Source organism: Canis lupus, chromosome 9 (genome assembly GCF_003254725.2).
Source record: "Canis lupus dingo isolate Sandy chromosome 9, ASM325472v2, whole genome shotgun sequence".
Taxonomy (NCBI): domain Eukaryota; kingdom Metazoa; phylum Chordata; class Mammalia; order Carnivora; family Canidae; genus Canis; species Canis lupus.
In genome coordinates, this window is record NC_064251.1 from 25763287 (window position 1) to 25785804 (window position 22518).

Here is a 22518-nt window from a genome sequence, read left to right on the forward strand (position 1 = left end):
CATCACTTCTAATGGTTGCATAATGCTAGTAGCTTAGACATTTAGCCTATTTCTAATTTTGTGCTTTAATAAACAAGTGTTCAATGAATACCTTTAAACATCTTTATGTATATTTATTTTCTTTTCAAAAAAGATTTTATTTATTTATATGAGACAGTGAGAGCTCAAACATGGGGAGCAGCAGGCAGAGGGAGAAGCAGAATCCCCACTGAGCAGGGAGCCTGATACGGGATCCAATCCCAGGGCCTGGATCACAACCTAAGCCAAAGGCAGATGCTTAAGCAACTGAGCCACCCAGGTGCCCTGTATATTTATTTTCTTAAAGTACATTTAAGGTTGAATTGTCAAGTCAAAGGCCATTCACAGTGAAAGTCTGTTACATTTCCCCTATAGTTCCCTTTGGAAAGAGTATACTAAGCAATATATCTACCTGCAGTGTGTGGCTACTTCCTACACTTCTGCCCAACCCTGAATATTTTCACTTATTGCTACCCAACCCTTGTCAGTCTGATAAATTCCTATCAATCTTTATTGGTATAATTCAAATATCTCCTCTGAGAGGCCTTCCTTGATCTAATTTCCTTCCCAGGTGTAGTTATTGCTCCTTTTTCTATGCTCTGTAACACGATTTATGTTCCTCATTTTTATTTTATTTTATTTTATTAAAGATTTTATTTATTCATAAGAGACACAGAGAGGCAGACACACAGGCAGGAGGAGAAGCAGGCTCCTTGCCAGGAGCCCGATGTGGGACTCGATCCCAGGACCACAGGATCATGACCTGAGCCGAAGGCAGATGCTCAACCATTGAGCAACTCAGGTGCTCTGTTCCTCATTTTTAGTATTTACTTTTTTTTGAGAGAGAGAGAAAGAATGAGAGAGTGAGTGCATGTGCATGAGCAAGGGGTGGGGGGCAGTGGACAGGGGGAGGGAGAGAATCTTAAGTAGGTTCGATGCTCAGCATGGAGCCTGATATGGGGCTCTATCTTATGACCCTGAGATCATGACCTGAGCCGAAATCAAGAGTTGGATGCTTAACGGACTGAGCTACCCACACGCCCCTTTAGTGTTTACTTCTAAGTAGTCAAATTACTCATTCAAATATTGTCTTTTTAACTAGACCATGTGCTTCCTGGAGGGAAGGGTCATGTCTTATTCACTTGCTGTAGTGCCAGTGATTGCCTGTGTCTGACACACACAAGGCACCAACAAATGTTTGTTGGATGAATGTGCAGATTACTGTCACAGCTTCCCATGTTTTCTTATAGAGAATGCTGCAAGTTTGATTTCAGATTTCAATTCTTGACATAATGAGCTATATAAGAATCTTTATGTGTTAAACAAAAATAGGAAGTGTCCTGGATTTTTAAAGTATAATCTAGTTGTAAGTGTTCATTAGTAATCTTTATGGGAGGGAAAACAAGGCATACATTTCCAAACTTTGACCTTCTATTTCAAAAGCTCTACTAGATATTTATAAGCAAAAGAGTCTTAATATTATAAATTGCTTTCACTTTAAAAGGGAAGTTGTTCATTAATGCACACACACTTTGCATTGTCAAACACACACACACACACACACACACACACACACAGCCTATCTTTGTATGCAAACAACCAAGGTCCACAAGTTCCAACCAAGTAGAATATGGGGAAACTTAAAAATAGTATGTTAATCTAATTTTATAACACTTCATAATCCTTCCAACGGTGTAAAGCATCAATAATTCCACTTTTACTGTAGACAAACCCAAAGTGAACATCTTGGTACATACATCTTGTTAGAACTGTCCTGATAATAGAGGGAAATGTATTGTTTATTTTAGCATGAGCCAGACTAATTAGTATGCCTGTCAAAATCTTCCTGTCCCATATTATTCTTGAAACCTTGATAAGTTTGTTTGTTTCAAAGCTGGGGAAATAGAGGTGATAAAAACAAAAGAAACTATCATAGCCTGTAGGAAACTCCACAGGTCAAATGGCTCAGGCTCTTCAATCTTCTGGAGCTTCAAAATTGATTGGAATGACATCTGCAAGGTTGTCTCTCATTGAAACATTTTTTTTTCCTGCAAACTCAGCACCCTTGTGAGTGAAGAACTGATTTTGTCTCAAATGGTTTGAGCAAATTCAAACACTTTAGAGCAAATTCAAACACTTTAATGTTGCAACTCTGTATGAGTGCATTCCTTTCATGTTTGAAATTTCTTTTTTGGGGGGAATGTTTGTTTTCATTCTTATATTGATTGTGGATCAGAATTCATAGCAGAACACTAATAACATATCCAATAATTTCTCCTTACTGTTTTTTCTAGATTATTCCTGTTCTGATAACCATAAACACAAGCATTACCAAGAATTACAGAACCACTAGTAACTTATTACAAAGCTCCTCAATCCAAAATGCTTTCTTCCCAAAGAACCATTTTAAATGATGACCAGAAGCTGTGTGGTAATAAAATTGGCTGGGCAAAGAGTTTATGGCTATTCAGAATAGACCATTAGGGTTAGCATACAAAAGAGCAACTACCACTTATTTCTTTTAAAAAATGTTTAATATGTATTTTCCAAAATGTTTGCTAAATATTAAACTAATGGAACACTCTTTCAACTTAAGTACAGAAAGGCCTAAGGCTCAAGATACTAAGTAGTAGGCCGGAAAACAAATCCTGATTTTCAGATTGGGGTTCCAGTATATCTGCGCCTTAATATTTTCATTCCTTTTAAGAAATCTTGCCCATATAAAAAAATGTTCTCTCTGCCCTTCATCCCTGACTTTTCCTTATAATTTATCCATTGAAGAATCTTGGATGATCAATTGGTTAGAGTTTCCCATTGTCTGAATTTTGCTAATCACATGCTCACAGTTTCACACTTCCTTCTGTCTTGTTTTTCCTGCAAGTTGCCAGTTGGACCCAAAGGCTTAACGACTCATATCTAACATTATCTTGTGCCTCAGTTTCTTTTCTTTCTTCTTTTATGTTATGTTATGCTCACCACAAGTGTAGCTACCATCTGTCACTATACAATGCTATTATAATACTATTGATTATATGTGCCTGAGTTTCTTAATTTGAAAAATGGAAAACTGTACTTATCATTGCAGAGGGAGTTGAAGGCCACAAAACAACCCTGGGAAGAGTGTGGTCAGAGAATTCAGACTCTGCAATCGCCCGGCTTCTGCCTGGATTGTAGTAGTTCTGCCACATGTGAGGTGTGTGATCCCAGACAAATCTTAGGTACCATTCCTCTCCATTAGACAAGAATACCGTTCACCTCATGAGACTTCTGAGGGTTGAATGGGGGTAGTGCATTCAAACAAGATTTTTTTTTTCAAACAAGATTTTTAAACTATGAAGTACTCTAAACAAATTAGAGTACTCTGTACAAGTACTCTGTACACATTAGTGGCAATAGTCACCAGCAGGGGTTTAAATAGTTTTGCAATGGAGAAATATTTTAATGTCTTAGAGAATCAATTTTTTGAGAAAGATTAGATGTGGCACTAACACACACAAAAAAGATGATGTATATGACGTAATGAATACCTGTGAAGGGATAAATGATAGGTCCCCAGGCATGCCCCGGAAACTTACAGCCCTATGACTCAGGAGCTCTGTGAGTTCTGTAGGATGAGAGCCTTGCAAGCTTCTACCATACACAAACATCACAGAACCATTTAAACAACCCACTCCAAAGCCACTCATCAAAATGACGAGTAATGATTTATAGTTGGTGAATACTGAAAAAAAAATACTGATTTTACTTACCTTTCAATCTGTGTGAATCCATTAACTATGAGTACTAATGCTCTTCTTCAAAGCACTTTGCCAGGCCAACTTTCTTTCTTCCACTCCACATCCTGTTTTCTCTGGGCTTCTCACATAAATTCACTTGAGAACTCTCCTGCCTACTCACGTACCTCACACCTCTGACCTCTTCCTCTGCCACAGCCTATGCCTGAGCCTTCCTTTCTTCTCTCCCTTGCCCACCCAACTTCCATCCCATCCATCTTTCAGGAAGTTTCTGAAAAACTATTTCCAAGTTGTCTTGACTAGCTAATTAAGAAGCAGCTATTTTTCTAGAGCTGCACTCTTCAACATGGTAGCTATTAGCCACATGTGACCATTTAAAAGTATATTTGAATTTAAATTAATTTTAAAATTCAGTTTCTCAGTCTTGATAGCCACATGTTCAAGTGCTCAGTAGCTATGTCTGGTGGTGGCTATTTCATCAAATAGTGTAAATAATTACAGAACATTTTCATCATTGGAGAAGGTTCGTTTGGGTGGCATTATTGTGCAAGAGCCATCTTTCCTCTCCCTCTACAATCTTGTTAGACAATGTGGTGTAGTGGAAGAGATATGAGCTCTGAAATTAGATGCCCTTTAGCTTTTGAATATTGGACTTAAGAGGAGATTAAACAAAATTGTGGAAGTGCCTAGCACAATGCCTGCCAGAGGGTAGGTGCTCACTTCATGGTAGCCATTATTGGTACTCTATTCCTATTTCAAGTAACTCCATAGCCTCTACTTTGTCCTTTCAGCAATATATACAAGTATCTGAAGGCATAACAATAAAAGTTTTTTTTTTCTGTGAGGCAGTGTAGCATATTGGAAAGATTATGGGCTTTAGATGCATAGAGACTTATTTAGAACCACTTTATTAGCTGAGGGCCTTGGGCAAATTAATCTCTCTAAGGCTCAGTTTCTACATCTGTAATATGGGAATAATAATACTTATGCTGTGCAGTGGTAATGATGATTAGAGATAATGTATGTAAAATACTATGTCTGGCATATGGTATGTGTTCAATAAATTTATTATACAAGGTAGGTACTATTAATTCACTTTAGAGAGTGACATGTATTCAGCATAGTTGGATGCTAAGTGATTGCTGCTGGTAATGAAGATCAGGCTAGTAAACCTTTTGTAGGATGGTGTTATGCATTGTTTAAATACTTCTCCCCAAACAGGATTCTCTCTAGTATTCCTAGGGTGCAGCTAAACTAAACTTTTCCTCTACGGTATTATCAACTCTACTCATAACAGTTATCCTAAGTTTGTACGATATAAAGGAAAAAATTGAGCATTCACAACTCATCAGACAGGTTTTAATTTACCATCACTCAGTAGTTTTTACTATTATAAAGGCATTTATGGAATGGCATGCTGGATTGGAACTGCAAAGATTGGCATAAAGAACTGTCCATCACTATCACCAAGAGAGGTTGTAGCTTAAAATTTTGCCTGGACAGCAAGTCTGAAATATATGCCTTCAGAGCATAATCCAAATATCACAACTTTTTTTTGTTGTTGTTTCAACAGAGATTTTTTTTTTAAGATTTTATTTATTTATTCATGATAGTCACAGAGAGAGAGAGAGAGGCAGAGACACAGGCAGAGGGAGAAGCAGGCTCCATGCACCGGGAGCCCGACGTGGGATTCGATCCCGGGTCTCCAGGATCGCGCCCTGGGCCAAAGGCAGGCGCCAAACCGCTGCGCCACCCAGGGATCCCTCGACAGAGATTAAACACATACATGAGAAACTGGAGGGCTAGGGAAAGCAGAAGAGAAGCATTTTGCATCCTTGGACCTTCTCACACATTCATTCTGCCAAGAGAACGGCAAACAAGAACCAAGTCTCTCTTGCTTTTAGCAGTTGGTACACTCCAAGTGAGAGTATATTTCAAGGGGTTGTTCTATATGCTTGAGTTGTCTTGTTCCTTCATCTGCTACTTGTGAGTCTCTCTAAAATATCCCAGGGGGAGGAGGTGAAGAGTAGTAAATAACCAATCTAGGATCCAGGCATTCCACAGGAAAGAGAGAGAGAGAGAGAGAGAGAGAGAGAGAGAGAGAGACCGACCAAGTCACCAAATAAAGAAAGCTCTGAGTTCAATAACTGGGATTATCCCATGGCAAGAGATAAAGGATTCTGTTATCATTGAGCACGATTCCTTTATCTCTCAGAGACAATCAACCTTCAGCCAGAGGAGTGTAACCTTAAAACCTCATAACTCAATTTAACATAGTGTTAAAGTTTGGGGGGTTATTTGTCAGGGCTGGGGCTGATATAATCAGTCTGAGGGACCCTAGAACAAAGAGCAGTGGGTGAAGAGCATGTCACCTCTGTGCACATTCGTTTCCTTGATGAACAAGGAGCTATTAGCTGCAAAGAAAGCATTATCTAGGTGAAGAATGATGCCGATTGTTTTAGCTGCTTCTCCTGAAATTGTAGAGTTAGAACGTAGGGTCCCCATGAGTTAAGGAGCAGTTTTTGTTACTGTTGTGTTGAGGATTTCTTAAAAATTAAGTTTAATTTGGGAGGGTATATGGATACATAGATCTTCTTCAACAGGAACCAGAAATCAATTTGAGACATAGATCTCTTTTTAACCTCTGCTCTTACCTCATTAAATCAAGAAGTTTTAAAATAATCATATAAAACTTTAAAAAAGTGTAGTTGTGTTGAACACTGGCTTTTATGCAAAATTCAAGTACTAGTTAATAAAGACATCTAAAAGAGGGGAGTATAATATTCATTGAGCATGTGGTTTTTGAAGGGGTAGGCACAGACTTCAAAATTTAATTCTCAATGAAATATAACCTTTACTCTAATTATGAACTTCTACACAAAATATTATTTCTAAATTCATCTGCCCAATAAAACTTTACCCCTTAACAGAGTCACTTCTAGTTATGTTTTAAATTAATCATTGCTTTTACTGACTCTAAACATAAACATAACCTGTAATGTATTTGCAGAAACCACTTCATAATTTTAGTTTGTTTTTAAAAAACTACAAAATTTTTTTAAATTACATTTGTTATTTTAAAATATTCTTCTTTAATTTTACCATTCAGCAGAGTTTATAACATTAGTACAGTTTTAAATTACTGGTAGCATTTATAAAAGAATAACATGATTAACCCTTCTCTGAATGTAGGCTTCTTGGCTTTAGATATAAAACTTTATTCTTATTTTTGCTGAATAGGCTTATTTTTATCATTTCTTTTTAGAACATTCTCTGGATATGCTGGGTCATGGTCTAAGTTTAGCATCTTAGAAATTGAGAAACTTTCATATAGCAAACTCATTAAAATATACTTCAGAAACTGACTCAGACAATGACATAAAATATCTGTGCTTTTATCATTTAAAAAATGACCAGCATATTTCATTTTAAAAGGATAGTGAAAGTTTCTTAATCAAAAACTTCTCAGGGATTTTTTACCACATGGATTTACTGCAAGCCTGCTGTATCTGCTAGGCCAGTAAACCTGCCAGCCCACCTCAGTCAATATCTCACATTGAGATGCCATGTTTTAAAAATCTTCCTGATCAGGTAAATATTATAGGATATATTCTTTTCTAACCCTGCAGATATAGCTTTCACGGAGACATTTATGAGAGCTGAAAGGATTGAGGGAAAAATAAAGCCCATACTGCTTTTTAGGTTTTTTTTTTTAATTCTTTATTGGAATTTCAATAATTCATTTAGCAGTGTGTGCAAAAAGTTTCATAAAAATCTTTTCTTAATTTTATACCTTTGCCATATATTGAAAATTATACCCAGCATGCTCTTATATCACTTGGACTGAAAAACAGAATATGTTAGAATTATTGTGAGTCATAAGTTGGGTAAGAGTTTAAAGAACATTATAACTAAATCAGACAGAACTCAATTTCTGCCTATTTTATATAGGAAAAGAAAACTTAAAAGTTGTGAAACTTTTTACCTCGATCTGGCTTCTGCAGCATGAGACCAGGACCTCTGCTATGCCGTGGATAGTGATTCAAACTGTAGCAGTCATAACGGCAACACACAGTATATCACACTCTAATAATCATAAGTGAACTGTAAAATGTGCCTCATTACTAACTCAACTGTTAGAATTTGCCAAATCACCACTCATACATTTCCAGAGATTTCTCCTTAAGTAACATCTTAAGACAAACAAGTAAACAAAAAGAATATAAGAAACAACAAAAATGCTGAAGGAGGGGCCACCATCAGATGTGAAAGGTAAACATAAAAGTTTATAAATGTATGTGCCTTCACAAATTAGCCCTCGTTTATTTTTGCTAGACATACTTTAGTGGAATAACCTAGCCTTCTTAACTGAATTGGAATTAATATCAACTTTTCCAACATTTGCTCTAAATTTCTTTACATCCAATATGCCAAGTCATTATTCATGCATGTATTCTTCTCTCTCAATTAGATAAAGCTGGGACTTCTCACATAGCTAAACAAGGTTTTCCACTGGTAAGACACTCTACTGTACTGGCCCCCTAAATTAAACATTTCTTTTTTCAAAGTTAACATAGAGTTAAATCGCAGTACAGATTTGATAATTTATCCATTGGACAGATTTGAAAAATCAGTGAGAAGTTGTCTTTTTTTTTTTTCTTGAAAAGCAGGATTTGAACAAGTTTAAAAAGTAGTAAGTCACTCCGTTTGGTTCCTTTTTAATGCGTCTCATCCTAAATGAAAGCGAATTATAATGAATTCCATATCAGGAGGGAAACACTTAAAAAAACAACACATGAAATTTAAATAAATTTGTTATTTTTGGAGAAGCAAACATGCAAAAGATTCCATATGAAGAGCTTCTTGAATTGCCCTGCTATTCCTTCAGAAAATTCAGAAAGATGCTTGCTTTACAGCTCAAGGTATTTACACATTTAGAGTGATAAAACAAGGAAGGAACAAGTAATCTGCCTTCTTTTCAGCTTAAATGATATGGTAAGGAAAATTATTATTATTTATAATAAGACAATAAGAACTCAGGTATAATTTCCTAGGAAAATCTCTTCTATCTTATGCCAACAATGAGTTGCTACTCCAACAGACCCTCTGATACTTCCTTATCGTCAGAAAAGTCAAACTTTTGCAAACAGTTTCTATATTATACTGTTATTAATTGTAATATCCAAGAAATTGATCATTATAATTTCCCTAGTTTTAATGCTAAGATAAAGAATTCAAATTCTTAAACTGATTAATAAATTTAGGTTAATAAATAATTAATCTAAAATAGATCTTTAAAAAAATAAAATAGATCTTTTCCCAATAGCCAAGGAAAGACAGATTTTTTTTGAAAGACAGATCTTTAACTAAAACATACATTTCAGAGAGCTTTGTGAAAAAATATATATATAATTTAAAATCAATAGTCAAAGAATGCGTTTCCAAGAGCAGTCACATTTTTTTTTTTTTGTGAGCAAACCAATTGATATTATACGTGGTAGTAAATGGTGCAGGTATAAGTAAGGGTGATTTTCTGCTTCTCTGCTTAAAATGATGTTCCAAAATTTTTATGAAAATCCACAACTTAGTCTCTCATGAAAAGTGCAGCCTTTACATGACAAAAAAAATCAGATCCAGCAGTTCCTTGAGAATCCTGACACAGATCAGAAAATCGGAGCATATAAGATCACCTAACCTGAAGACAGAAATCTCAAAAATGTTATGTCAAATTATTGTTTTTAAAAGGTACAAAAATTAGACTATTCTATTAAGACTTATGCTTTGTATTATGAGGTTTTATCTTTAGGTTTGTTGAAGTTTGTCTTCAGATACTCAGAAATGTCAATACTACAAATTAATAAATAGCTAAGATTAAATTTTATTCACATATCTTAAGGCAGAAGCACACAAACGAATTAATTTCCCTACTTAAAAAATTATCATCTCTTCAAGTTGGGAAGAAAAAAGAGAATCCGTAAAAAACTATCAGTTTTCTATTTAATATTTAAATCATATATTCTCACTTGTTTCACCTATGACCAGCCTCTTTTCATTTTGTTCTGCTATGTCTATGCCATTCCTCTCTTGCAATGCCTCAATTGGTGCAATATTCAATATTCCCTTTTGGAAAAAAAAATCTAATATTAAAAAGTATGGTCTCACATTTATTTCTAGAGTTCTCAGAATTTCCAGGTAAGAAATTTCATATCTTCATGTGAATGTGACCTGAGCATAAAGGCACAAGCTACCTAAACCATTACTCAAATTTTTAGAGTAGTTTAAAACAAAACATAAATTATTTAGGGGCAATGTTTAATTTTGAATCTTTTTGCTCCTTGGATTGCCATGAAGGCATATTAGTAACAACTCCTCACTGGCTCTTATCTATACACCAACTATTCTAAGACAGAGGTATAACTTTTAGTGATATCCTAGAAAAATAAACATAATTTTGTGCTACCTGTAGAAATTTTTTCCATAGGCAAGATACATAAACTTAGTTGCATGCATATTCAGTCTTCCCTTCAGCTATTTGCTACTTACTAGGACTTTATGAATATCTGAAATGTGTCTACTGTGGAAGGAATGCTGAAATAATAAATTATAAAACTGGTCAAATTAATATGCTATAGGGGATTTAGAATATCTGTTTAAATTTGTTAGAATGCTAACCACATGCATTTATAATGGCGAAGAAAAAGGTATCTATAGATATGGTTTAAAATTCATATCAACCTCCTTTATTTATCTATCTAAGAATATAAAACCCTCAAGATTATAGTTTTATTTTATTTGTCTTTATCCTAACTTATGTAATAAGAATATACTGAAATGGTAGTTGTAAGAAAGTAGTATTTTTTGGGTTTTAGGGCATTAATAAAATAAAAGAACAGGAATTTCTCAGATATGAGTGTATGTGATCTTGGATACATAAATATGGGTATATGTGTGTGTATAATTTAAAATTTTTTTAATTTATTATCTATGCTCACATGCTGAGAATTTATGTATTTTAGCTTTCCTCACCAGCCAAAACCAGATAATCCAGGAAAGCCCAGAAGTAGTATTTTCTTTTACCACAAGAGGGGGCTAGAGAATTCTGATCTCTTCTAAGGTCTGTAAAACCCTCTTAACTGCTACTTTATAGACATTCAATTACAACAGGCCATAATACATTAACGCATTAAAATACACATATATCCCAACATATGCCAAAGAAGCACTACACTGGCATGCCCGCCAGATGATCACCAACACCAAAATCAAATAAACACTTAGGCATCTTCTAGTGGTTTATAAGAGATTTTACACTTTATCACTTCCCTCCCCAAAAGGCAGGTCTTTTGGTTAGGAGATCCCCTTGGAATGAAAACTGTCGAGGAATGTGATAAAATACCCAAGGACTGCAGAGTATGACTGGGGCAGAGTGAGGTAAGGATTAAGAGAACTGAAATTTATGTAGTTTGGAAAAGTGAAGGCTCTGGGGATAAACGTTCATAGTCTTTAAATACCTTCTAAAGGTAACAATATAAATGAATTAGGGGAATTATTCAGTCTCAGAAGATGGTATAGGAAAGAGCAATGGCCTGAAACTAAGGAAGGAAAAGTTTAGGTTAGACATGAAGAATAAATTAGTAATAATAGTTGGGCGGGCAAGATGTCCTGCAAGGGAAGGGTACAAAGTATAATTGCTATATTTGATAATTAATTAAATGAGATATTAGTAAGAATGATGTGAATTCATTAGAAGGGCTAGATTAGATAACTCAAGTGATTTTTTTTCCCTAAGCTGTGACAATCTCTAGGCCCAACTGTGTTCTTGGGCATTCATAAATGTCTTTCAATGATGGTAATGATCATTTGTAGAGAGGAGAGCTCATGATCTTATTTAACCCCATGTTTTATTGATAAAAAAAAATCTGAGTATCACCATGAAATAACTTAATTATAAAATTAACCAAGACAACAATGTTTATATTTCAGAGCACTCCATGAAAATATACTGTGCCATATAAGCTATACCCTAACAATTTATAGAAATGGATCTGTAAATTGGACAAAACCTTCTATAAGTGAAAACTTATAGAAGGGGGTGGAGCACCTGGGTGGCTCAGTGGTTGAGCATCTGCCTTTGGCTCAGGTCGTGATCCCAGAGTCCTGGGATCGAGTTCCGCATCAGGCTCCCTCCAGGGAGCCTGCTTCTTCCTCTGCTTGTATCTTTGCCTCTCAATCTGGGTCTCTCATGAATAAATAAATAAAATCTTAATAAAAAAAAACTTTCCCACAAAGGAACAATTCCCTTATAAATCCCAATTTTACAAGCCAGAGCAACTAGTCTGCATAGCCTTTCTTTCCCACTAGACTAGTGTATCCGGGTATAAGGTACTCAGGGCCCGATATAAAAAAGTCTGTCACTCAAAGTCGGAATTACAGTGTAGAGCATAAGTGTAATATAGTTTGTGAATTCAACAATCTTCCCCTAGCAGAACATAATATTCAAGATTAACAGGTGCTTCCACATTGTTTTAAATAGCATTACTAACATTCTAACATTTACTTTTTACTTGAAAAGTCAGAGTTCTATGACAGGGCAAAGAATTTATGGATAGCAGAAGAACAAAGATCACCAAATTACCATTTGAAAAAACAAATCATCATTCAAAAATATATATATGTAGAATAAATATAAATTTATATTTACATCAATTAAGTACCTGTATGTACATTATACCTGAGAATATAGAATTCCTGGACTTTAGACATGATTGCCCTAGGAAAGGTAGGTAACCCTCACGTGGTTCAGTGTTCATCTATAAGCTAGATGCTATGTTTAATTATAATGCATTTATAGATTCTAAGAACAAGGTAGCTAAGCATAGTATATAAGATTTTCTAATAAGCAGCACACAAAGATATATGAACCCTCCCCACCTCTGACTGATTTATATATCAATCAGATAAATATGTTACATTAGCAACCAAAACACCACATATCATTTTACCACCACCATAATGACCACACTAACATCTTCAATAATCATATACTAGAACTTTCACATCATCATTAACCTTGTTGACTATTTTAGAATTTGGAGAGAAACAAAGAATACTTGAGGCAGTATGAAAAAGCTTAATCTCATTTGCCAAATCACTCACTTAAAAAACAACTATTTGCACTTAAAAATGGCCACTGTTATTTCACTAATTATAGCAGAAGCTCAATAAAGATTTGACCTTTCAGAGAATGAACGTTAGCATATACTTCCAGTCTGGACTAGACTTCTAAAAACACTTTGGCCACAGCACAGGCCAAATATTATCTTGACTTCCTTCCAAACCACTGCAAGTCCAACCAATTGTTGTTGCTGTTGTTTTCTGCAAACTCTGTCCCTGTTAATCACCACTTGATTATGTACTGTATACTTTGTTGTGAGGGTGCCTAATCTCTCTTCAACTAGATTATTTACTCACTAAGAAAAAGAATCATATCCTAATCCTTTTTGTATCCTCCACACAGCCTCTAAACTCATGATTGAACAAAGCCATCCAATATAGATATTCAATAGCTACCTCTTCATTGGCAGTATATTAAAATCTATAACATAGACAGAAAGGCCAAAAAAGAGAACTAATTGGTTCTATGTCAAATCAATTCAGGGACTTACTGTATGTTACTCATAGTTATAATTGCTAGCATTTATGGAACACTTTGAAATTCTTCATTAAACATACTACTCCCAAATCATTCTGGGAAGAGCATAAGAACATACATTGACCAGAGAGTCAAGTGTATCTGAAGAATCTGACTAAAACTTGTAAGAAATAGCTTAAGAGCCTGATCAAACGTCCTGCAAAGTTATTTGGCTTTACACTGGAAAGTGTCTTGAGATCATGCAGATGAGGGAAGGCATGTAGTGTGATCCTGGGAAGGCCACTTCCAGGGCAGCAGTCTTGGTTGCCATACTGGCTCTCTTTTGCTAGATAGAGGACCTAGGCATTAGCTTCTTCAAAATTTAGATTCCTCTTTGGTAAAACAGAGATTAGATTAGGTGATTACCAAGTGTTTTCCAGCTCTAAAATGCCATGATTCTATGTAAAAAAGAAAAAAAAAACACCTTGGGTTTAATTTGGAGAGTATGTTCTAGTGAAAGAAGCATTATAGAAGATATCCAGCCATCAACACATGAGAGAGTGCTTTACTGGGTACTGGACGGAAGGTTAGAGTTTAAACACGCAGCAACAGCCCAACATGCCAGGCTAAAGAATGAAAAATGGGTAGTTCATAGACAGATAATTGTTATTGTTTTTTTATTCTTCGCAAAACATGTATAATCCTTGGTAATCATTTGTTTAAGTTATATAAATTACTGTCAACTTTGAAACCCAGTTTGTCATCCTCAGCTGTGATTTATACCAGACTATATAAACGACATGATGTCTTCGATCTAATAAGACATTTATCTTCATGAAGGAGGCCACTGCGATCCTGAGTGACAGCTTACTTACCCTTATCACAGTTAACTCAACATCAGTCCTTAATTTTTCCCAATGATCTGAGATCTGATGGGCTCACCTGAAGCCAACAGAAACTTGTTCAGAAGTCCACTATGCTTATGAAAGTATGTGTTTTACAGGAGAATTTGTTCTTTGGCCCCAAAAGCATAGACATGAAAGGAAATAAGTTTTGTGTTCTTCCACAGTGTGTTGCAAACACACGCACACACATTAACTCAATCAGGGTTGACAGGAATAATGTGCCTTTACTAAAGAAAAATACATCTGTGAGCAGCAAAGATGAAAGCAACTGATGAATAAAAAAATGAGATAAATCTTTGCATGTATGTATGCATGTATGTTTAATATGTATTCATATATGGAGAGAGACTATTTTGAGTCACATTCATTATCTTCATATCATAGAGTAAAAAGGAGCTAAAAACTCTATAAATATCTTCATATGGCTTATGTAATTAAAAACACATACACGGGATCCCTGGGTGGCGCAGCGGTTTGGCGCCTGCCTTTGGCCCAGGGCGCCATCCTGGAGACCCCGGATCAAATCCCATGTCGGGCTCCCGGTACATGGAGCCTGCTTCTCCCTCTGCCTGTGTCTCTGCCTCTCTCTCTCTCTCTCTCTGTGACTATCATAAATAAATGAAAATATAAAAAAAATAAAAACACATACACATAGGGGCGCCTGGGTGGCTCAGTCGGTTAAGCATTCGACTCTTTTATTTTTTTTTTAGGATTATTTATTTATTTATTCATGAGACAGAGAAGCAGAGACACAGGCATAGGGAGGAGCAGGCTCTTTGCAGGAAGCCGGATGTGGGACTCGATTCTGGGACTCCAGGATGCCCTGGGGCTTCATGCCCTGGGGCTGAAGGCAGCCGCTCAACCTCTGAGCCACCCAGGCGTCCCTCAGCTCTTGATTTGGGCTCAAGTCATGATCTCAGGGTCATGGGACTGAGCCTCACATTGGGCTCCGCACTCAGCACAGTCTACTTGTCCCTCTCCCTCTGCGCCTTCCCCCACTTGCGCATGCGTACTCTCTCACTTCAATAAATAAATAAATAAATAAACAAACAAACAAACAAAAATTTTAAAGATTTTATTTATTCATGAGACACACACAGAGAGAGGCAAAGACATGGGCAGAGGGAGAAGCAGGCTCTCTGCAAGGAGGCTGATATGGGACACGATCCCAGGACCCCGGGATCACCGCCCGAGCCAAAGGCAAATGCGAAACCACTGAGCCACCCGTACACCCCTAAATAAAACCTTTAAAACACGCGCACACGCGCGCGCGCACACACAAACACACACACACACACACACACACACACACACACACACACACACACACATAGTAGTAGGCTTGACCCTATCTGTGAGAAGGAAGTAAAGAAGTAAACAGCTTGTTTTTAGGCCATCAACTCTTTCCACCTACTAGGGTACTAGTGACTGAGCCTGCAATAGGTTTCTAACATTCCAAGTAAAGCAGCCCTAAAATATGCACATTTTCTTCCAAAGTCATCAGCAGGATTTGGCCCAAGATTTACGTGATCGGTAAGGTCACTTACCACTAACCACTGCATCGTTAATTCACATACCTCAGTAAACAGTATAAGATGTGTAGTTTATTTATTCTGTGAAACAACATAATTTACATGCTAAAATCAGGCCTTATACATGACTCAGAGCAATGCTCAAACTGGTTTATGAAGAGACATCTTTTATACTCCTTGAGTAGAAAGTCAGTTGGGGGCGCTATGAGTAGACTAGCTTAATAAATGGAAATTCTAGGGATAGGATTTCTGTTCAAAAAGAAAAAAAAACCTTGTAAAACAAATTAAAGCTCTTTATAAGTATCTAATAATATGACCTTGAAAATGTAAAGTGGAGGGATCCCTGGGTGGCGCAGCGGTTTGGCGCCTGCCTTTGGCCCAGGGCACGATCCTGGAGACCTGGGATCGAATCCCACGTCGGGCTCCCGGTGCATGGAGCCTGCTTCTCCCTCTGCCTGTGTCTCTGCCTCTCTCTCTCTATCTGTGTGTGACTATCATAAATAAATAAAAATAAAATAAAAAGAAAATGTAAAGTGGAAAAAAACATAAATGGACACATCTACAACTATAATTGGAGATTTTAACACAAACCTTTCACAGGATATAAAAGATTTGAAGAATACTATTTATAAGTATAAAAATAAAAAGTAAAAAGCTAAAAATTGTTAAGACTATGTTCAATAACTACTTTTGGGGGACGCCTGGGTGGCTCAGTGGTTGAGCGCCTGCCTTCTGCCTGGAGTCTTAGGATCAAGTCCCGCATCAGGCTCCTAGCATGGAGCCTGCTTCTCTCTCTGCCTGTGTCTCTGCCTCTCTCTCTGTGTGTCTCTCATGAATAAATAAATAAATTCTTTAAAAAAAAAAAAAAAACTACTTTTGGGAACCACACAGCACCTAAGCATAAATTTGATCATTGCTAGGCCACAAAAAAGTTTCAACAAAGTGTCCAGAGAATCTAAATGACACAGACTATGTTCTTAAACTATAATGTAATAAAACTTACCAGTCAAAGTAAAAAAGCAGGTTTAAAAATCCCTAGAAACTAAAAACAAACCAAAATAAAAACCAGGAAAACACACACATACATACACACACAAATGCTTCTAAATAACACGCAGGTTAAAAAGGGTATCATCAAAGGAATTACAGAATACTTAGAATGGAATTGCAAATTATAATGAAAATAGTACATATCAAATTTTGAAGGATGCAGTTAAAGTGGTATTTAGAGGATAATTTTTAGCTTTGAATACGTTTGTTTTTTAAATGAATGTTGTACTCAGTGGATTAAAAGCAATAAGGAGAATGAGATGTAAAGCCCATAAGAATGGGTGTTTCAGAGGAAAAACATCCAGCTAATCAGAGCTCTACACAAAGCTGCAGTCTCATGATCTATTGGAACCCTACCTTCACCCCTGCCCGTGGATTAGATACTGCATTCTTGGCCAAGTCACTGAATTTCTCTAAGCCTCAATTTTTTAACCTGTAAAGTGGGGATAACAGCACTTTCTTCTCTGAACTGGTTTGAGAATTAAACAAGATAATCCACAAAAAGCACTTAGTGCAGCAGTGCTCACAGCAGCGCACTTAGTGCTCAATAAATGATTCCTCTTATGATTATCCTTTCCAACTCCCAAAATGCATGATTCTAACTTTAGTACAATGAAATTTAAGACAAACATGAATTCTAGCCAAAAAATCTAATCAATAGTGCAGCCCAGGTGGCTCCGTGGTTTAGCGCCGCCTTCAGCCCAGGGCGTGATTCTGGGGACCCAGGATCAAAACGAGTCCCACATCAGGCTCCCTGCATGGAGCCTGCTTCTCCCTCTGCCTGTGTCTCTGCCTCTCTCTTTCTGTGTCTCTCATGAGTAAATAAATAAAATCTTTAAAAACCTAATCAATAAAATCTAATCAATAAATTAGACCTTCATTTTTATTTCACAATACCAGTATAGATTTGTTTAAAATATATTCTTCCCCCCATTAGGGAAGATATTAAAATAGTATTTTCTTCCTATTATTATTATAGAAATGAAACACACAAGGAATAACAAAAAGCTAGTTTCTTGTTATTCATAATATCAAATCCAAAAATTGACTTCTATTTCAGAACTACAATGAAAGCAGAGAAATGTTTTTTTAAAAGAGAAAAGTGCTAAAAATAAAGCTGAAAAACTGATTCTCTTTATTTTGAAAATATTCTATATATTTTTTAATATACCTTTCAGAAAAGGCATGGAGTTGAAAATGGCCACTATTTGTATTTTAATGGGTCTGCAATTTCTTTTAAATCAAGTAGCATGTAATAAATTGGTCAAAAACAGGTTTTCACTTATTCATTATTATTCTTCTCCAAAAATGGTTATAGGTCTTTAACTTCTCCAATTCTATTTTTCATTTTGCTGGAGAATAAGAACCGTCTCTAACCTTCAACAACCTGATGTAAAAACAAACTCTAAGAACATTTTTCTCACCTCTTCCCAGATTTCTGTCCAATATTCATTCATTCCTTTTTCTTTAATTAGGATGTGATAATATACATTACATGATAAATAATACACTGCCACAGATTTTAGGTTTCTTCTTTTAGAAAATAATTTTCTTTTTCTTTTTCTTCCAGAAGGAGTCACTATACCCTGTTTATAGAACACTTTCCCCAACCCATCTTTAAAAAATATATGTTCACCCACCTTTTAAAAATGTACACTGATGAGGTAAGTTTATAAACACATTAAAATCCATTGTATATCTTGGACAATGAAAGCAATCAGATCTTGAGCTTCATACTTGGCTGGATTTTGTACAGTAATTATATCCAGTGTTTCATGCTGAACTTTTTTCCTTTCATCTAGTAGAAACTATGTCTCCTTAGGTTTTGAAATCTAAATGTTATTACTTGTTAGCAAGTTTTCATTCCCCATGTTGGGGCTATGCTTTTGCTTGTGGGTGTCTCTCCACAGGGTATAGCCTGCTGTTCTCAGACTGAAGGCATTTACAAAGCGAAAGGAGAAGAAATTGGGATTAGGTAACAAAATGCCCTCATTTTTATGCATGGTTTAGCCTGTAGCCTTGGTGTTCATTTTTTGCTCTGCACCTGGTCAGGCTTCTATATACTTCTAGAGTTCTTTGTAGTCTTTACAAAAGCATGATCCAAACATGACATGCACCATGATTATTGCTTCTCACACTGGTTATGGGTGGATGGGATAAACCATGTGTCCTTTTATAATTGTACATTTAGGACACTGTTCTGGCTGGAGGTGGAATGCAACAAAGCTGAAATATTTTAACAGTGATCTTTCATTTTCGAATAAAGATAAAATTCCAGAAGTCTAAAATAACTGTCACTACAAAAAAAAGTTAAAGAATATCTTTTCTTCCTAAAGGATCACCTTAGTTATCCCAACAGAAAGTGAAGACACTGACTTTATATTTGTTCATTTGTCTAGTTAATAATTAGTGTGTTTTTGCAATGAGATGGTAATAAGCCCCATGAGGACAGGGACTGTGTCTGATTTTTTTACTGCATATTTCCTTACTGCTAAGCACAGTGCCATGCTATTACCTTGTAATCTCTAAATAAGTATTTGTTAAAATAATAAGTAGCGTATCAAGTGTTACTGCTCTCAATAATAGTAAAATCTAGTTAAACAGGATAGAATGTCTACTGAAAATTTTGACATCTTTATAACCTTCTCCTTAGTTGCACAGGAAATGTATGTAACTTTATTATTTAGGGTAAGGAAATAAATATTTATCGTGCCCACTATACATCAGGCACTCTGGTACTGTGCTGGTGTCAATGCTTTGTAGAAACTCATGTTTAAATATTATCTCCCTTTCTCTTTTTCCCCCCTGTTCGTTTGTTTTGTTTCTTAAATTCCACATATGCGTGAAATCATATGGTATCTGACTTATTTTGCTTAGCATAATAGTCTCTAGTTCATTCCATCCATGTTGTTGCATATGGCAAGGAGAGAGAGAGAGAGAGAGAAACCAAGAAACAGACTCATCTACAGAGAACAAACTGATGGTTACCAGAGGGCAGGTGGGTTGGAGCACGTGTGAACTAGGTAAAGGGGATTAAGGAGTGCACCTTGTCCTGATGAGCACTGGATATTATTTAGAAGTGTTGAACCCACTACGTTGTACACCTGAAACTAATATTTTAAAAAATATTTTATTTATTCATGAGAGAGAGAGAGGCAGAGACACAGCCAGAGGGAGAAGCAGGCTCCATGCAGGGATCCCGATGTGGGACTCGATCCAAAGTCTCCAAGACCACGCCCTGGGCTGAAGGCGGCGCTAAACCGCTGAGCCACTCGGGCTGCTCACCTGAAACCACTATTACACTGCATGTTAACTAACTGGAATTTAAATAAAAACTTTTAAGCGCTTAATAAATGCTAGCTGAGGGCAGCCCCGGTGGCTCAGCAGTTTAGTGCCACCTTCGGCCCAGGGCGTGGTCCCAGAGTCCCGGGATCGAGTCCCGCGTCGAGTTCCCTGCATGGATCCTGCTTCTCCCTCTGCCTGTGTCTCTGCCTCTCCCTCTCTCTGCGTCTCTCATGAATAGATAAATGCTAGCTGAAAAGTTTTACTTTATTAAAGGTACTGAGCTTTTAGCTTCTCTTGCAATATGATATGCCCTCAGACTCCTATGTTTTTGGGTTCCTATATAAATTTTTGTTTTGTTTGCCAATTCTGTTTTCTGTATAAATTTTTAGTTGTTTCCCTGTTTCTCACCTCAGTATTATTTGTTAATTGATGCCTCTAAAGTACCCCTTCTTCTAAATTTGATGTTTCATCCTACTGTGGGTTTGAGAAATCAAAACACTGTAATGGTTAGAAATGTGTAAAAAGAGGAATCCCCAGCCAAGGCCCCAGGGGATTTCGAAGAATATAGTACAGAAGTGTTAACACAGCACTCAGGAACATCCATTTCCTCTTAGAGGTCCTTTTGGCTTACTTATTGTGTTCTCAGCTGTGTCTGAGAAAGTTGAAAATACCAAATAAGTGACCTATGGATTAATGAGGTACTATTGTTCTAATTCTGTTAGGCATTGGATTAATCAAAAACAAATGAAAGGTTGGTTTTGCACTGTTAATTTTCTAAAATTATTAATAAACTACCAGTGTAATTATTAAGCTTGCAGTCCAAACAATGTTTTTAGCGTATACTTGAATCAATATACAGATCCTAAATTGCAAGGCCCAATTTCTAAAAAAAGCTCAAGTAAAATAGAATGCTTCTGTATGATTGAATCTATAGCTCTGATGTGGAGGTTATTAATTCAATGAAAAGGAGAAAATCTGAATCTCCAAAAGGGCTAAATGAAATAAGAATTAACGAACAACTAATATTACACTGTATGCTAACTGGAATTTAAATAAAAATTTAAGAAAGAAAAGAATTAGTGGATAAGTTAAAAAGAGAAAGGAATTAGGGATTATGAACTCCTGCAAAATGCCAGTCGTATTTCAAAGAGAGAAATTTGAAAGAAAAATAAATTGAAAGATTACAGGCTAATAAAGAGAAATAAGGAGTAGTTTACCAACTCTACTCCCAATCCCTAAGTGAATAATATGCTTCCAATTTAATATTCCATTTAGTAGCGTGTCTACCTTTTTCCCCTACCGAAAAGGCACAAGAGAGACTTTGGTAAGATAACCATGTGCATCAGTGATGATCAAACCGTCTGTTCAAGTGGCCAGATGCCAGAAGAGGCACAGTGAACCCCACCCTTGGGATATCTGAGCCTGAGCCAGAAACAGGCAGCCACCAAGCCAAAATTTTTATATTCATGTATCTTAAAAATTCATGTATGTTTTACACCCTGCTCCATTGCATATCAATGTGTTTTTAATATAAAAGTAATGTTTATAACAGTTGAATTATTTAACTCCTCCCATTCCCAAATCTTCAAGTAAAATTAATGCTCCAGGAAGATTTACATTGTGGTTCTTGTGGCTTCCCTTTCCCCTTGAACAACACCAATATGGTCAGAGAGGGATATGCGAGAAGCATGGATAAAAATTGAATCTTATTATGGTATAATGAGCTCAAGGGTCTCAAATAATCCACAATAAATCAATAATCCAATAATCACTAAATGAAAGCTCTAGTTCTCATGCAACTCTGTGAAACTAAGAAATCTGAAAGATGGTGAACTAGGGGCCCTGCAATCTTAAGATGCCCTCTTAGCTTTTGAGTACAGTTCTTATAAAAAGATCAATAATGATGTCTTCCTGCTCCAGTATGGAATTACTGTTTCCCTAAATACATTAGCTTCAGAAGTATTGAATTACCTAGAAGGTTCAGCACCACAGTGAAACTAATAGCTTTTTTTTTTTTTTTTCCTCAAACTAGTGATTACCAATACAGAAAACACACTGAAGCCTGCTTGGTTCAAAATGACAAAAGGCAAAGACACCAAGACAAAAAGTAACAAAGCATAACCAACTCAAAATCTGGGAAGATGGCACTCACCCTCATCCTGATAATCAGGCAAAAAAGGTGCATCTGATGTGAGAGGCAGGCCATGAGTTCCACTATGGTTATCATCAGAGCTGTCCTGTCCAAGGTAACTTTCGGCTTGGTCTCCACCTGGGACAAAAAAGAAGGAAAATAAGGTCATACTTTGGACATCTTTATAAAGGTTTTTGTAGATTTCTTCTGATATTCATCCCTGCCCTCCCCC

General features: G+C 36.3%; 1 protein-coding gene across 2 annotated transcripts in view; it reads right to left on the minus strand.

Annotated features, from left to right (window-relative positions):
- Positions 1 to 22518, minus strand: part of SKAP1 (src kinase associated phosphoprotein 1) — a 287224-nt gene that overhangs the window by 182882 nt on the left and 81824 nt on the right. For both annotated transcript variants that reach the window (XR_004818749.1, XM_025439745.3), the window contains exon 4: positions 22308 to 22424. Coding sequence is in view for 1 of the 2 variants with exons in the window: in XM_025439745.3 (XP_025295530.1) it covers positions 22308 to 22424 (117 nt within the window). In the remaining variant the exon portion in view is untranslated. The remainder of the gene's footprint in view (positions 1 to 22307; positions 22425 to 22518) is intronic.